We start from the raw sequence: 16,269 nt of genomic DNA, 5'->3' as shown, positions 1-16,269 counted from the left end.
CACAAGGTCAGGAGTTGAAGACCAGCCTGACAATATGGTGAAACCCTGTCTCTACTAAAAATACAAAACAATTAGCCAGGTGTGGTGGTGCATGTCTGTAATCCCAGCTACTCAAGAGGCCGAGGCGGGAGAATTGCTTGAACCCAGGAGGCAGAGGTTGCAGTGAGCAGAGATTGTGCCACCGCACTCCTGCCTGGGCTACACAGCTAGGCTGCCTCTCAAAAAAGAAAGAAAGGCAGGCCGGGCGCGGTGGCTCATGCCTGTAATCACAGCACTTTGGGAGGCCGAGGTGGGTGGATCACCTGAGGTCAGGAGTTCAAGACCAGCCTGACCAACGTGGCAAAACCCGGTCTCTACTAAAAATACAAAAATTAGCTGGGTGTGGTGGCGGGCGCCTGTAATCCCAGCTACTCGGGAGGCTGAGGCAGGAGAATCACTTGAACCCGGGAGGCGGAGCTTACAGTGAGCCAAGATCGTGCCACTGCACTCCAGCCTGGCGACACAGTGAGACTTGTCTCAAAAAAAAAAAGAAAAAGAAAAAGAAAAAAGAAAAGGCAGAGGTTTCAGCAGGAGTCATGCAGGGAACCAGCTTGGGACTATGCCCATGAGTGCCCGGCCATGCCCGCCCCCCCAGCCCTGGCCACGCCCCCCCAGCCCTGGCCACGCCCCCCAGCCCTGGCCACGCCCCCCAGCCCTGGCCACGCCCCCCAGCCCTGGCCACGCCCCCCAGCCCTGGCCACGCCCCCCAGCCCTGGCCACGCCCCCCCAGCCCTGGCCACGCCCCCCAGCCCTGGCCACGCCCCCCAGCCCTGGCCACGCCCCCCAGCCCTGGCCACGCCCCCCAGCCCTGGCCACGCCCCCCAGCCCTGGCCACGCCCCCCAGCCCTGGCCACGCCCCCCCAGCCCTGGCCACGCCCCCTGTCCTGGGCTCCCAGGCTCCGGCCGTGGTCCTGCAACCCGCGCTTTTCTTCCAGGTGGAGGTCCTGATTGCCATAAGCAGCCTCACATCCCCGCTGCTGTTCACAGCCTCTGGATATCTGTCATTCAGCATCATGAGAATCGTGGAGATGTTTAAGGATTACCCGCCAGCCATAAAAGTGAGTTGTATTTTATTTCAGAGCCCCTCAGACATGTGGTGCTCTGCGTGTCGGCCTGGCCCTTGCTGGCTTTGCCTGGGACTCTGGGGGCGCTGGCTCCAGGGACAGCTCCAGGAGGTACCTCCTCCGCTGTTCCTGGGCAGCAGTGACCGTGCTCCCCAATGCCAGCCTGGCCCCAGGGCCTCGGGGCCTCGATTCCGCCCTGTATCTGGGGCCACCACCTGCTTCACAGGGACCTGGGACCCCCTCTGTCCCTGAGCCCATTTTAGAATCTGTCCTGGGTTTATGAGACAAGCTTTTCGGATTTGCATCAGAACTGCATTGAGTTTAACAGGGGAATTTAAGGAGAATTCAAAGTCCTGTTACTTTGAGCTGACCCAGTAGGAGCTTATCTCCAACACGACTTCTGAGGCTCAGGCACGTGTAGCTAGATGTATTTCTTAGATACCTAGTGTTTTTTTGTTTTTTGTTTTCCAGTATAAGTGGTTTTGCACCCAAATCATTAGAAGACCTGTATTAAGCTGTTTGCTCCAGGTCAACATGCGTGTGCTGATGGGGAATGGAGTCACTGCCTGATGGGGGGATGGAGTCACTGTCTGATGGGGGATGGAGTCACTGCCTGATGGGGGATGGAGTCACTGTCTGATGGGGGATGGAGTCACTGTCTGATGGGGGATGGAGTCACTGTCTGATGGATGGATGGAGTCACTGTCTGATGGAGGATGGAGTCACTGTCTGATGGATGGATGGAGTCACTGTCTGATGGAGGATGGGGTCACTGCCTGATGGGGGATGGAGTCACTGTCTGATGGGGGATGGAGTCACTGTCTGATGGGGGATGGAGTCACTGATGGGGGATGGAGTCACTGCCTGATGGGGGATGGAGTCACTGTCTGATGGGGGATGGAGTCATTGTCTGATGGGGGATGGAGTCACTGCCTGATGGGGGATGGAGTCACTGATGGGGGATGGAGTCACTGCCTGATGGGGGATGGAGTCACTGTCTGATGGGGGATGGAGTCATTGTCTGATGGGGGATGGAGTCACTGCCTGATGGGGGATGGAGTCACTGTCTGATGGGGGATGGAGTCACTGTCTGATGGATGGATGGAGTCACTGTCTGATGGAGGATGGGGTCACTGCCTGATGGGGGATGGGGTCACTGTCTGATGGGGGATGGAGTCACTGCCTGATGGGGGATGGAGTCACTGTCTGATGGGGGATGGAGTCACTGTCTGATGGATGGATGGAGTCACTGTCTGATGGAGGATGGGGTCACTGCCTGATGGGGGATGGGGTCACTGTCTGATGGGGGATGGAGTCACTGTCTGATGGGGGATGGAGTCACTGATGGGAGATGGAGTCACTGCCTGATGGGGGATGGAGTCACTGCCTGATGGGGGATGGAGTCACTGCCTGATGGGGGATGGAGTCACTGCCTGACGGGGGGATGGAGTCATTGTCTGATGGGGGATGGAGTAACTGCCTGATGGGGGATGGAGTCACTGTCTGATGGGGGATGGAGTCACTGTCTGATGGATGGATGGAGTCACTGTCTGATGGATGGATGGAGTCACTGTCTGATGGAGGATGGGTCACTGCCTGATGGGGGATGGGGTCACTGTCTGATGGGGGATGGAGTCACTGCCTGATGGGGGATGGAGTCACTGTCTGATGGGGGATGGAGTCACTGTCTGATGGATGGATGGAGTCACTGTCTGATGGATGGATGGAGTCACTGTCTGATGGAGGATGGGGTCACTGCCTGATGGGGGATGGGGTCACTGATGGGGGATGGAGTCACTGATGGGGGATGGAGTCACTGATGGGGGATGGAGTCACTGCCTGATGGGGGATGGAGTCACTGCCTGACGGGGGATGGAGTCACTGCCTGATGGGGGATGGAGTCACTGCCTGACGGGGGGATGGAGTCACTGCCTGATGGGGGATGGAGTCACTGTCTGATGGATGGATGGAGTCACTGTCTGATGGAGGATGGGGTCACTGCCTGATGGGGGATGGAGTCACTGTCTGATGGGGGATGGAGTCACTGCCTGATGGGGGATGGAGTCACTGCCTGATGGGGGATGGAGTCACTGTCTGATGGGGGATGGAGTCACTGTCTGATGGATGGATGGAGTCACTGTCTGATGGAGGATGGGGTCACTGCCTGATGGGGGATGGAGTCACTGCCTGATGGGGGATGGAGTCACTGTCTGATGGGGGATGGAGTCACTGTCGGAGGATGGAGTCACTGTCTGATGGGGGATGGAGTTACTGATGGGGGATGGAGTCACTGCCTGACGGGGGGATGGAGTCACTGCCTGATGGGGGATGGAGTCACTGTCTGATGGGGGATGGAGTCACTGCCTGACGCGGGATGGAGTCACTGCCTGACGGGTGGATGGAGTCACTGCCTGACGGGGGGATGGAGTCACTGTCTGATGGAGGATGGGGTCACTGCCTGATGGGAGATGGAGTCACTGTCTGATGGATGGATGGAGTCACTGTCTGATGGGGGATGGAGTCACTGTCTGATGGGGGATGGAGTCACTGTCTGATGGATGGATGAAGTCACTGTCTGATGGAGGATGGAGTCACTGTCTGATGGGGGATGGAGTCACTGTCTGATGGGGGATGGAGTCACTGTCTGATAGGGGATGGAGTCACTGATGGGGGATGGAGTCACTGTCTGATGGAGGATGGGGTCACTGCCTGATGGGGGATGGAGTCACTGTCTGAAGGGGGATAGCGTCCTCGGCCTCCCACAGGTGCTGGGATTACAGGAGTGAGCTACAACACCCGGCCCAGGGTTTTTTCTTCACTTCTCTTGTGTTTGCTTCACCCACTCCTACTCCAATTATTTTGTTTCCTGTGACATTTAATGTATCTCCTACTTCATGTTGTCTTACAATATGCATATAATTTACCACGATTACAAGAGCCAATATTACCACCCGGGGCCATCTCCTGAGTGAGCCTGAGGCTTCCCTTTTATCTTCAGCACGCATTCTGCTAGCAGGGGACGGCCACACGCCATCGAAGTCGCCCCTTTCTGTGTGGGGTTATCCTCTGGGTTCGATACCCCATTAAGTTTAATGGCCTCTGGTTGTATTCCATTTTAGGGCTTGGTGCTTTTTTTCTTTTTAAAATGGTATTTTTTGAATATATAAAATATTTATGTGGTTCAAAAGCCAAACTATAAAAGACGAGCTCAGAAAAGCTGTGGCCTCATGCCTGACTGACCTGCTCCTCTTATGGGCAACCAGATGATAATTTTTTTTTCTTTCTTACAAAATAGCTTGTATACTAGAATCACTATTCTGTACCTTGCCATTTTTTTTTTTTTTTTAAGATAGAGTCTCACTCTGTCTCCCAGGCTGGAGTGCAGTGGCACAGTCTTGGCTCACTGCAACCTCTGCCTCCTGGGTTCAAGTGATTCTCCTGCCTCAGCCTCCGGAGCATCTGGGATTACAGGCATATGCCACCACACCCGGCTAATTTTTGTACTTTTAGCAGAGACAGGGTTTCACCATGTTGGCCAGGCTGGTCTTGAACTCCTGACCTTAAGTGATCTGCCTATCTCGGCCTCCCAAAGTGCTAGGATTACAGACGTGAGCCACCGTGCCCAGCCATGTACCTCGCTTTTTAGTTATGTATTTATTTATTTTATTTTTCAGAGACAGGATCTCACTCTGTCGCCCGGGCTGGTCATGAGCTCCTGGGCTGAAGCGATCCGCCCACCTTGGCCTCCCTAAGTGCTGGGATTACAGACGTGAGCCACTGTGCCCAGCCATGTACCTCGCTTTTTAATTATGTATTTACTTATTTTATTTTTCAGAGACAGGGTCTCACTCTGTCGCCTGAGCTGGTCATGAGCTCCTGGGCTCAAGCGATCCGCCCACCTTGGCCTCCCAAAGTGCTGGGATGAGAGGCCCACCGTGCCCGGCCCCTTGCTTATTTTTTTAAACTTAATAATTTATCCTGGCGTTTTCTTGATACCCAAGGGGATCAGAGCTCTTCTGAATTCCTTCATCGCTCCTGACTGCCCGGTCAACCCAGCCAGTCCCTAGTGATGGAAACTGAGTTATTTCCAACCATCTGCTACTATAAATAACTCCTCCATGAACAACCTGCACGCATCTTCCTTTTGAATCCTCAGCGCATCTTTAGGATATCCAGCTAGGAGAGAGACTGCTGGGTAGAGGGTAGGTGCCGCTGTCATGCTGATAAATCTCGGCGACCTCCTCAGTGGGGGCTGTCCACCTTCCCTCCTGCCAATGGCGTGAAGGTGCTCACTTCTCCACAGCCCCCCACAGAGGGTGTCACGCTGGAGTTCGGTGACACGGGTGGGAGCACCTCCGACTCAACGTGGGTGAGGACGAGGACCTCTTACAAAGCATGAGGACGTCTGCATTGCTTTTTCAGTGGACTCTGCTCATGTCTCCTGACCATTTTCCGCTAACCCTGGTGCCTGGGGAGACCAGCTCCATCTGTGATGGAGGATACAAATGGTGGTCTCAGCCTGGCGGCTATTTCTTGTTCTGCTTGTTGTGATTTTTGTTATGTGAAAGCTATTTTTTTAAATAGTTAAATTGATTAATATTTTCTTTAATGGCTCTGGATTTTTTTTTTTTTGAGACTGAGGAAAGCATAGGCTTTGCAATAAATGGTGTCTCAACAACCGAAGAGCAAAGACCACATGGGGCCCATGCCTTTACCATCCTCCAGGGTAAACTCCAGCTGGGAACACAAGTACCAGACTTTCTAATAATGACTTAAAATCCAGGCCGGGCGTAGTGGCACATGCCTGTAATCCCAGCACTTTGGGAGGCCGAAGCAGGCAGATCACCTGAGGTTAGGAGACCAGCCTGGCTAACATGGTGAAACCCCGTCTCTACTAAAACTACGAAAATTAGCTGGGCGTGGTGGCGGGTACCTGTAATCCCAGCTACTGGCGAGGTTGAGGCAGGAGAATCGCTTGAACCTGGGATGTAGAGGTTGCAGTGAGCCGAGATCGCGCCACTGCACTCCAGCCTGGGTGACAGAGGGAGACTCTGTCGCAAAAAAAAGTTTTACGTTAACTTGAGAAGAGCTGTTCATTCTGTTTCTTCTCTTACTTTTTGTAGCAGTGACATTGGATAGATGTTTGGCTCTTTTGTGTGTTAACATTTAGTTGCTTTGTTTTTCTTGAGCCAACACGGGAAAGCTATCCATGGGCACAGAGGGTTTTGGGTGCTCCGTGGTCACTCTCTGGCCCCCTGCATCCTCGGCCGCTCCCTCCATCCTCTTCCCTGCCGAGCTCATCACGCTGCCTCCTGCCCCTTCCTTCCTAGCAGCTGGTGCTCAGGGGTGAAGCTGTTGGGGGTCTGTGCCCCCATCCCCCCAGGACGGCTGCCCCCTGTCTCCTCTGCTCAGGATCCTGCTGACACGGAACGGTCAGCGCTTCTGCCTCCCGCGGACATTCTCTCTGGCTCTGGGACTGAGCCTTGCGCGTGTTGGAGCAGGAGGGGTGGAGCGACTTGACCACTAGCAGCCAGCACTGTCCACAGGGCCTGGCAGTGGCTCGGTCACTTTTATTCCTGTATGTTGAACACAAGCTGATGGAATTTAAAGCAGAATTGACCTCATTAATTGAGCTAGAATGATTATCATCAGGTTGTTGAAATAACAATGCGTTTGGGTTATGGGGGCTCCGACTCGAGCCCTGGCACCTGCTCTTTGTGAAGGCCGCGGGCACGAGGGAGGTTTGGTCTCCTGGGCTGGAGGGCGGCTGGGCCACTCTGCTCACACCTCCTTCCGCCTGCAGCCATCCTACGATGTGCTGCTGCTGCTGCTGCTGCTGGTGCTCCTGCTGCAGGCCGGCCTTAACACGGGCACCGCCATCCAGTGCGTGCGCTTCAAGGTCAGCGCGAGGCTGCAGGGTGCATCCTGGGACACCCAGAGCGGCCCGCAGGAGCGCCTGGCTGGGGAGGTGAGTGGCCTGCAGGGGGAGGGGGTGCTGGGGAGGTGAGTGGCCTGCAGGGGGAGGGGGCGCTGGGGAGGTGAGTAGCCCATAGGGGTGCCCAGCCGGGGAGGTGAGTGGCCTGTGGGGTGGGGGTGGTCGCTGGGGAGGTGAGTGGCCCACGGGGGGGCCCAGCCAGGGAGGTGAGAAGCCTGTGGGGTGGGGGCGCTGGGGAGGTGAGTGGCCCACAGGGGTGCCCAGCTGGGGAGGTGAGTGGCCTGTGGGGTGAGGGTGGTCGCTGGGGAGGTGAGTGGCCTGCGGTGCGGGTGCTGGGGAGGTGAGTGGCCCACGGGGGGGCCCAGCCAGGGAGGTGAGAAGCCTGTGGGGTGGGGGCACTGGGGAGGTGAGTGGCCCACAGGGGTGCTCAGCCGGGGAGGTGAGAGGCCTGTGGGTTTCAGGGGTGCTGGGGAGGTGAGTGGCCCACAGGAGCACCCGCTGTGGAGGTGAGAGGCCTGCGGTGGGGGCTCCTGTCCTGGTGAGGGCCTCCGAGGGCCACACGACGCGGCCCTCGAAGATTCATTGTGCCACTTTGTATTTTTAAAAACACCCCAGAAAAACCCCGAAGAAGTAAAATGTCTTTTTTTTTTTTTTTGAGAAGGAGTCTCACTCTGTCACCCAGACTGGAGTGCAGTGGTGCGATCACGGCTCACCACAACCTCTGCCTCCTGGGTTCAAGCAATTCTCCTGCCTCAGCCTCCCGAGTAGCTGGGACTACAGGCACCCGCCACCAAGCCCAGCTAATTTTTCTATTTTTAGTAGAGATGGGGTTTCACTATGTTGGTTAGACTGGTCTCGAACTCCTGACCTCGTGATCCGCCTGCCTTGGCCTCCCAAAGTGCTGGAATTACAGGCGTGAGCCACCGCGCCCAGCCGTAAAATGTCTTTTAAAAATACAAACACAAAGCCTAGGTAAACCCAGACCCATGCCTGGGAAATATTCTGGACTTAATGCTTTCAGATTTGCTCTTAGAGACACAGAAGAGGGCTTTGTGAGGACTTCCACAGGTCCTGAAGTTTCCTTCCCTGGTCTCTGGTGGGGACGCGGTTCTGCAGGGAAGGCAATGCCCACCCAGCCTGGCACGTGGGGCTCCATAAAGCTGGGGTGTCAACAACTTCTGGCTGTCACCGCCTGAACAATGTTCCCCCGGGCCCTGCCTACTGTCTTGCTGCCCCCACATCTGAAAGGCAGAGGCTCAGCGTCTTCCCCCCACCGAGCTACGGGTCCTGGTGGTGCTCCCCTGGGCAAACCTGCCCGCTGACCCTCAGGTGCAGTGACCACTAGGACTGTCACCTTGATGCCCAAACACCTGGGCAGCCACTCAGCGGGGCTCTGAGTCCTGCCTCACCTCTAGGCCACCCTAGGCGGACCGGCCGCTGCTCTTGCCCTGCACACCCTGCCCTCCTGTGTTTAGCACACCACCGGCCTCAGAACCTCGGTGCAGAGCCTCCAGTGCCCACTAAGTCCCGGAGGACGCTCTCTTGCCCTTGGCTCGTTTCTCAGCTGACCCCGTCGCCCCCACCCTCCACCCTCCCTACTGCTGTTCCCTTAACCTGCCTCCTCAGTTGCTTTGCTGCCGTTTTTCCTGGCTGTGGTCAGTCTCCCTGCTAGGATGGCAGTCCCTGGGCCTGAAATGAGACCCGCCTGGGTTTCTGTTGTGACCAGCAAGGCCCAGAGTCAGACGCATGAGGTGTTCTCCCCAGATCCCAGAACTGCTGGTCCCGGGGGCTCAGGGTGGGCGGCTGGGACTCAGGGTGGGCGGCTGGGGCTCAGGGTGGGCGGCTGGGACTCAGGGTGGGCGGCTGGGGCTCAGGGTGGGCGGCTGGGACTCAGGGTGGGCGGCTGGGGCTCAGGGTGGGCGGCTGGGGCTCAGGGTGGGCGGCTGGGGCTCAGGGTGGATGGCTGGGGCTTAGGGTGGACGGCTGGGGCCCAGGGGCTCAGGGTGGGTGGCTGGGGCTCAGGGTGGACAACTGGGGCTCAGGGTGGACGGCTGGGGCTCAGGGTGGACAATTGGGGCTCAGGGTGGACAGCTGGGGCTGGCGCTGTCCTCCCTTTTGCCTGGAGGCATCTGGTTACCTCTGCCTTAAGTGTTTTCTTCCTCGGCCGTCAGGCACATGCCCAACCTTGGGCGGCCTCCCCCCGCTCCCCGCCCCAGAGCCAGGGCAAGGGGCCGAGTGAAGGGCTGCTCCATCCCAGGCTCGGTAGAAACCATGTGTGCGGTGGGGGATGCAGGCGTTTCTGGGACACTGAGGGAGTGAAGGCCTTTATCTCTTTCCACAGAGGCCCAGGGGTTAGTTTCCCCACTTCCTTCACATTCGAAGAAAACTTCTGAACGCTGGCTGCTCGCTGCCTGTGGCCGAGTGGCGTGTCCACCTTCCCGCCGCACAGGTGGCCCTGGTGAAGTAACACCTTTCCTGTCTCGGTTGCAGGTGGCCAGGAGCCCCCTGAAGGAGTTCGACAAGGAGAAAGCCTGGAGAGCCGTCGTGGTGCAAATGGCCCAGTGACCCCCAGACGCGGAAACCGGGTGGCAGCACCCAGCCTGGCCCCAAGCATGGAAACGCACAACCCCTAATCGCCCTGAGCTACTGCTTCTAACACCTCTTTTCCCTTGTGTGAGGGCAAACCAGGCTGCAGGTGGGGTTTTCACTTCCTAGGGTAGTTTAATTTTAAAATAGGCCAATGTTGGCTAGTCTGTGCCTCAGTGAGATCAGTCAGCTCCGAGTGGCTCCCGTGTCGTAACAGCAGGAGCATGGCCGCAACTCCCCAGGCCGAGGAAGGGCCCCCGGCTCGGCCTCTTGAGAGCCCCACCCCTGAGCTGGCCCCAGCTCCTCTTCCTGCCTCTCTCATGGCTTGGGCTGGAGTGGGCTCTCTGGACCTGACCGGGGGTCAGACTGTGGGTCCCTGCGTCTCCTGCCCACTCTGACCGGGCTTCCTCCCTCCACGCTTAGGGTCTGTCCCGGGTACTCAGTCAGCCCAGTGGGATCTTACCCACTTCCCTGCAAGGTGCACCTGCCCCAGGCTCAGGCTGCCCAGCGGCTCTTCCTGGACAGTGAGAGCAGGGCTGGGCGCCTCTGTCCTGGCCCGGGAGCCGCAGGGGCCCCTCCTCCAGAGCCTGGGCGCAAGCGACACAGGCTGCCGCTGCTCTCCCAGGTGAAATCCACACCAGTCCACGCCGGGTCGCCTGCCCTGTCTCCCTACTTAGACCCAGTCATTCTAGAGGGATCCACCGCCACACTGGCTGGCCCACGTCCTGGGCACGGCCCACGTCCTGGGTGCTGTCATGCCCAGCTTGGAGTGCCACATGGCCGCTGCCCACGTCCCGGGCACTGTCGTGCCCAGCTTGGAGTGCCACGTGGCCGCTGCTGTGACAGGCAGTGTTCTTGGGGGTGGGGCTGCATCCAAGGCTTTGTAAACCGGCTGGACCACGTCTCCCTGGCCCCAGTGACCGGGGGGAAGCTGAGCCCCTCCCTCCTGTGTTTGCTCCCATTACTCAAAATGCAGGACAGATCAGGTCAGAGCCCAGGAATTCTCACAGGTTCACCCAGCGCCCTCTACCTCCTAGCAAGTACTTTGTCTTGATCCTCACTGAGAAGGCACCAGGGCAGCGGTCTTCTCCATCTCTGCTGTTTTGGGGTCTTAGGGTACAGCCCAAGCAGTCACTGCCCACCTGCCAGGCTGCAGGGACAGTTGGGCGTGAGAATAACACTGGCTTTGGGTAGTGCCATGGCCAGGAGTGGGTTTCCCTGCGTCTCCTCGTCCCGAGGGCGCCTGGGTCCTCCCAGCTGACACGGCAGTAAATCTGCAGTGAGTTGGGGCGACTGTGAAACTGGGAATGCTGTTACTTTGACAATTACTTTCCAGCAGGTGTTTTCCTTCACAATGGTTTTGTTTCTTTCCTTCTGATCTGAGAAGACATGAACGTTTTCTCTTCACCGCCGTGGGGTGTATTGAGTGGTCCCCCATGGGCTGCTGGAAAGGCCCGGAGATGCATCTGTGGCCTGGGGCCATCAAGATCAAAGAACCAGGAGGCCTGGGAGATGCAGCTGGATGGGGCGGCCTGCAGACCCTGCCAGGGGGTTTGAGGACCCTCCCAGGTTTCCCACTGCGGAACAGGAGTGACTCTGGCTGCCAAGATACCTTCATGGTGTTCATGACAAGTGGAATCATTATTTTCAACCATTCAGGGGGGATGCAGGCAAGACACCTTCCCAGCTGCTCCTAAAGGGGACAAGCCAGGCCCTCTCTGCAGTCCTCGGCAGCTCCGGAAGGACACAGTCAGGGGCCGGGCAAACACTTTGGCCACAGCCCCAAACAAGCGCCACCGTGGGAGAGGAGAGGCTGCTGTCACTGGCACCGGATGCAGACCCCACCCTGTCTGCAGGCCACCCCCACCTCCCTGCAGCTTTGAGGCTGGCGGGGTCTGCTCCTGGGAATGGGGTGGGAGCCACAGGGACGGCCCGGGGCGGGCTGATGTCTTCTTGGGGGCAGACCAGAGAGCTCAAGTTTCAGAGTCAGAATTAGGCACTTGGAGCGTTTTTTGCTGGCTTGCACTTTCTTATTTTCTTATTTTAGAGCGCTTAAAAAATCCGGAAAAATGGGGTTTAAAAGAACTGTCTCTTTCAGTCTACATTTTTGTTTAATACGCTTGAGCAATAAACGCTGACTTGCAGACGTGGCTGTGGCTATTTAATATTGTGTCTCAGCAGCGTCAGCTCACTCAGGTCTAAAAACATCGGGACACAGGGAGGAGGGGCGGGTGGAGGGAGGGCCAGCTTTTCACTCACTGATTTGTGTAACCCCTAGAGGCCAGTACTGGGGGCTGGTGAGAGCCCAGTGGCATTCCCCGGGGAAGAGGGAGGGAGCTGGAAGGGAACCACCCCCGCCAGGGGACGCTCCCGCTCCCCCCCTTCAAGTCCCCCACCAGCCCCTTCAGAGTCGGGGCAGAACCTCCCTTTTGGGGTGTCTTGGGAAGTTAAATGCAAAATAAAGTTGATTTAAAACCAAATGAAGACATCTAGGCTTTGGAAAGTTGCCAGGAGTGAGGGTCCTGGTGGGGCAAGTGTGTCTTTCCTACCCCCACTCCGAGATGCCAGATCAGACACGAGCTGCCCTGGCGGGGTGATCTGCGGGGTGGGGGGGAAACGACAGGGGCCGTGTGGACCTGGGTGTGCTCAGAACCCCCCGGGGGGCAGCGGCGTGGGACCCCACGAGTGGTTCTGCGGACACCAAGGCCCTCCCAGGTTCCACCGCAGGACGTGGGGCGCTGCTACGGTCACCCCGTCACCCCCATCCGCCAGGACCCGCAGCGCGCAGCCCGGGAGGAGCTCAGCGCCCGCGGTCTCCTCACCCCGCCGCTCCAGCCTCGCGTCGGGGAAGGGCCCAGGGACAGAGGGCGGCATGAGGGCCCCGGGGAGGGCGAGAAGGCCTGGCGGGCCTGGGGGGCCCGAGGGGGAGGGGCAGGATGTGACCCGCGGGTCTTTGTGACCTGGTGGGAGATTGAGTGTGACCTCCACAGGGGGGCGCGGGGCCGCAGCGCGTGACCTGGGGCTACACTCGGGCCCTCCCCCGGCGGACACCATGGCGCGCACCGTCCCGCGCCGCCGACCCGGCAGCCGCGCCTGCTCCGACAGCAGCCCGGGACCCGGACCCCAACCCGGGCCTAGCCCAAGCGCTGATGACTGCTGCCCGTCGGGGCCCGCGCCCCCCGCACGCAGCAGCTCCCCGCGCCCCCGCGACCCCCGCCGCCCGCGCAGCCCCACGCCCCGGGGCCGCCGCCGCTGCACAGCCCCAGGCCACGGGCCCAGCAGCCCCCGCACCGGGGGTGCACAATGCGCGTGGCCGCCCCAGCACGTTGTCCCAGGCAACCCCAGGAAGCCGGGCGGCGCAGCGCGAGCCACTGACTCGGTCCCCGGTGAGCACGACCCCCGACCGCGGAACCCCAGGCCCGTCCGCGCTTCCGATCCCGGACAGGACCCCTCCTCCCCATCTGCCTTCGGAACCCCAGACCCGCCTCCCACACCCGGAAACCCAGGCCTACCCCCTCCTCGCCCCGGGCCTCCAAATTCTAGACCCCTTACCCTACGAATCCCAGACCCGCCTAGCTCGGAACCACAGAACTCCCCCACTAAACCTGCCCAACTCTACCCACTCGCCCGCCCTCGAAAGCCCAGAGCTGTTCTCCCCACCTTCCCCCATCTTCTGGGAACTCCACAACTGTCCACTCCCCTCTGCCTTCAGAACCCCATACCTCTCCTCGTTAACCTAGACCTGCACCCCCAACCCAGACCTCCCCCTCGACCTAGACCTGATCCCCAATTGAGACCTGATGCCCACAACCCAGACCTGACCCCCAACCCAGACCTGCTGCTCAACCCAGACCTGATCCCCCAACCCAGACCTGACCCCCAACCCAGACCTTCCGCTCAACCCAGACCTGACCCCCCAACCCAGAACTGACCCCAACCCAGACCTGACCCCAACCCAGACCTGACCCCAACCCAGACCTCCCGCTCAACCCAGACCTGACCCCCCAACCCAGACCTGACCCCAACCCAGACCTGACCCACAACCCAGACCTGATCCCCCAACCCAGAACTGACCCCAACCCAGACCTGATCCCCCAACCCAGAACTGACCCCAACCCAGACCTCCCGCTCAACCCAGACCTGACCCCCCAACCCAGACCTGACCCCAACCCAGACCTGACCCCCCAACCCAGACCTGACCCCAACCCAGACCTGACCCCAAAAACCCAGACCTGATCCCCCAACCCAGACCTGACCCCCAACCCAGACCTTCCGCTCAACCCAGACCTGACCCCCCAACCCAGACCTGACCCCAACCCAGACCTGACCCACAACCCAGACCTGACCCCCCAACCCAGACCTAACCCCCAACCCAGACCTTCCGCTCAACCCAGACCTGACCCCCCAACCCAGACCTGACCCCAACCCAGACCTGACCCCAACCCAGACCTCCCGCTCAACCCAAACCTGACCCCCCAACCCAGACCTGACCCCAACCCAGACCTGACCCACAATCCAGACCTGATCCCCCAACCCAGACCTGACCCCAACCCAGACCTGATCCACAACCCAGACCTGATCCCCCAACCCAGACCTGACCCCAACCCAGACCTGATCCCCCAACCCAGACCTGACCCCAACCCAGAACTGACCCCAACCCAGACCTGACCCCAACCCAGACCTGACCCACAACCCAGACCTGATCCCAACCCAGACCTGACCCCAACCCAGACCTGATCCCCCAACCCAGACCTGACCCCAACCCAGACCTGACCCACAACCCAGACCTGACCCCAACCCCAGACCTGACCCTCAGCTTGGGCCTCAGAACCCTCTCCATCCCCAGAGCCCCCCACACCCTCCCAGTTTCCTGTAACCACCACACCCTCTCCTCTAGGGGTCAGAGGAGCAAAGGGCAAGCTGTCGGAGGCCAGTATGGAACCAGAGAGGAAGGGGCTCTCGTTGGCTTCTTCTTCGGATGGAGACAGGAGAGAAGAAAATAGTGGGTATCGTGTATTGCCTGTGTGCCAGCCACTCGCCCAGAGTGGCCCGGGCTCAGAGGCAGTGCTGGCTGCAGCCTGCTGCCAGGAAATCAGGGACTCTGGGGGCAGGCACTTCACTGAGCTGCAGAACCAGGCGCCTTCTCTTGGACGGTCCAGGCGGAGGACCCCAGGGTGTTGGGGGGCGCTGGCTCCTGCCTCCTGTACCCCGATCCCACTGGCCAGCTTCCTGGGAAACTGGGAAATTAAACGTGTGGGTGTGGAGGGCTCTCCTGGCGGGTCGTGGAGGCCCTGCACTCGCCTCTCTCTTCCTTCCTGCCCTTGCCCTCTTCAGACTCGTCTTCGTTGCGTGGGTAAATGCTCCCTAGGAGTCAAATGACTGGGTTATGTGGCAGGCGCATACTTAGCTTTAGAAGGTCCCCCAACCGTTTAAGGGCCGGATTGAGAGCTCCGGTGCCCCCGCCCCCGTCCCCACCCGCAGTGGGTGTCGTCGCTGCCATTTCGGGCACTCTGGGGTGTGTGGTTTTAATTTGCATTTCCAGACAGCTCAAGGTGTTGAACTGTTTTTCACATGATTATTGGCCATTTGGAGCTCTTCCTTCTCGGAGTGCGGTTCCGAGACTGCAGGCCGCGGTTAAATCGCGCTATGGCCTCATGGACTTGCAGGAATTCTCTGTATGTCCTGGATACATGCTCTTTGTCAGATGGATGTGGCCTTGTCAGTCACTTCATGCTTCCTTTTGATAATCAGAACTTCTTAATTTAATTTAATTTTATTTATGTTCTTTGAGACGGCGCTGGTGGGAGTGTAGCAGTGAGGATGACCGGAGGTCACTCTCATCATCATCTTGGTTTTGGTGGGTCGTGGCCAGCTTTACAGCAACCTGTTTTATCAACACGGTCTTTATGACCTGTGTCTTGTGCCGACCTCCTATCTCATCCTGTGACTTAGAATGCCTTCACCATCTGGGAATGCAGCCCTGTAGGTCTCAGCCTCATTTTACCCAGCCCCTATTCAAGATGGAGTCGCTCTGGTTCACACACCGCTGACACATCTACCACCATTCCTTGGACCAATCTCCGGCCACACTCCCTCTCCCACAGCTCTGGTCTCCATCACTGTGGATGAATTTTGCTGGCTTATGGATAGCACCCCTCAGAATATGCCATTTCATGTCAGCCTCATCAGACGTATGTCTTTTTTTTTTTTTTTTTTGAGACAGAGTTTCGCTCTTGTTGCCCATGCTGGAGTGCAATGGCGCAATCTCGGCTCACCACAACCTCCGCCTCCTGGATTCAAGCAATTCGCCTGCCTCAGCCTTCCGAGTAGCTGGGATTACAGGCATGAGCTACCACGCCCGGCTAATTTTTGTATTTTTAGTAGAGACAGGGTTTCACTGTGTTGGCCAGGCTGGTCTCGAACTCCTGGCCTCAGGTGATCCACCCACCTCCGCCTCCCACAGTGCTGGGATTACAGGCATGAGCCACCGTGCCTGGCCTTGGATGGCTTGTCCTTTGACTTGATGTCCTCCTTCTCTTTTGCAGAATTAAAACAAGGAATTTCCCAAGACTTGGCTTCTTCCTCCAGATTAGACAGATACAAAATAGCAAGGCAGTTAACAGAAAAAGCAATCCAGGTAAATGC

At 58.4% G+C, this 16,269-nt stretch overlaps 2 protein-coding genes across 5 annotated transcripts in view; both read left to right on the top strand.

The window, feature by feature from the left end:
- MLC1 (modulator of VRAC current 1) overlaps positions 1-11,774 on the top strand; it is a 28,303-nt gene extending 16,529 nt beyond the window's left edge. For both annotated transcript variants that reach the window (XM_008963398.4, XM_008963399.5), the window contains exons 10-12: positions 975-1,097; positions 6,907-7,071; positions 9,529-11,774. In XM_008963398.4, the coding sequence (XP_008961646.3) occupies positions 975-1,097; positions 6,907-7,071; positions 9,529-9,603 (363 nt within the window). In that variant the 3' untranslated portion in view covers positions 9,604-11,774. The remainder of the gene's footprint in view (positions 1-974; positions 1,098-6,906; positions 7,072-9,528) is intronic.
- A 1,091-nt stretch (positions 11,775-12,865) lies between these two features.
- Positions 12,866-16,269, top strand: part of TTLL8 (tubulin tyrosine ligase like 8) — a 44,355-nt gene continuing 40,951 nt past the window's right edge. Inside the window, exons 1-3 of one of the 3 annotated variants that reach the window (XM_057300989.2) lie at positions 12,866-13,010; positions 14,522-14,626; positions 16,170-16,261. In XM_057300989.2, coding sequence (XP_057156972.1) covers positions 14,560-14,626; positions 16,170-16,261 — 159 coding nt within the window. In that variant the 5' untranslated portion in view covers positions 12,866-13,010; positions 14,522-14,559. Of the gene's footprint in view, positions 13,011-14,521; positions 14,627-16,169; positions 16,262-16,269 lie in introns of those variants that run through there. The other 2 variants (XM_057300988.1, XM_063603378.1) reach the window with 2 other exon arrangements.

The sequence above is a fragment of the Pan paniscus genome, chromosome 23, assembly GCF_029289425.2.
Source record: "Pan paniscus chromosome 23, NHGRI_mPanPan1-v2.0_pri, whole genome shotgun sequence".
Lineage (NCBI taxonomy): Eukaryota > Metazoa > Chordata > Mammalia > Primates > Hominidae > Pan > Pan paniscus.
This window is presented reverse-complemented; position numbering and strand designations above follow the sequence as displayed.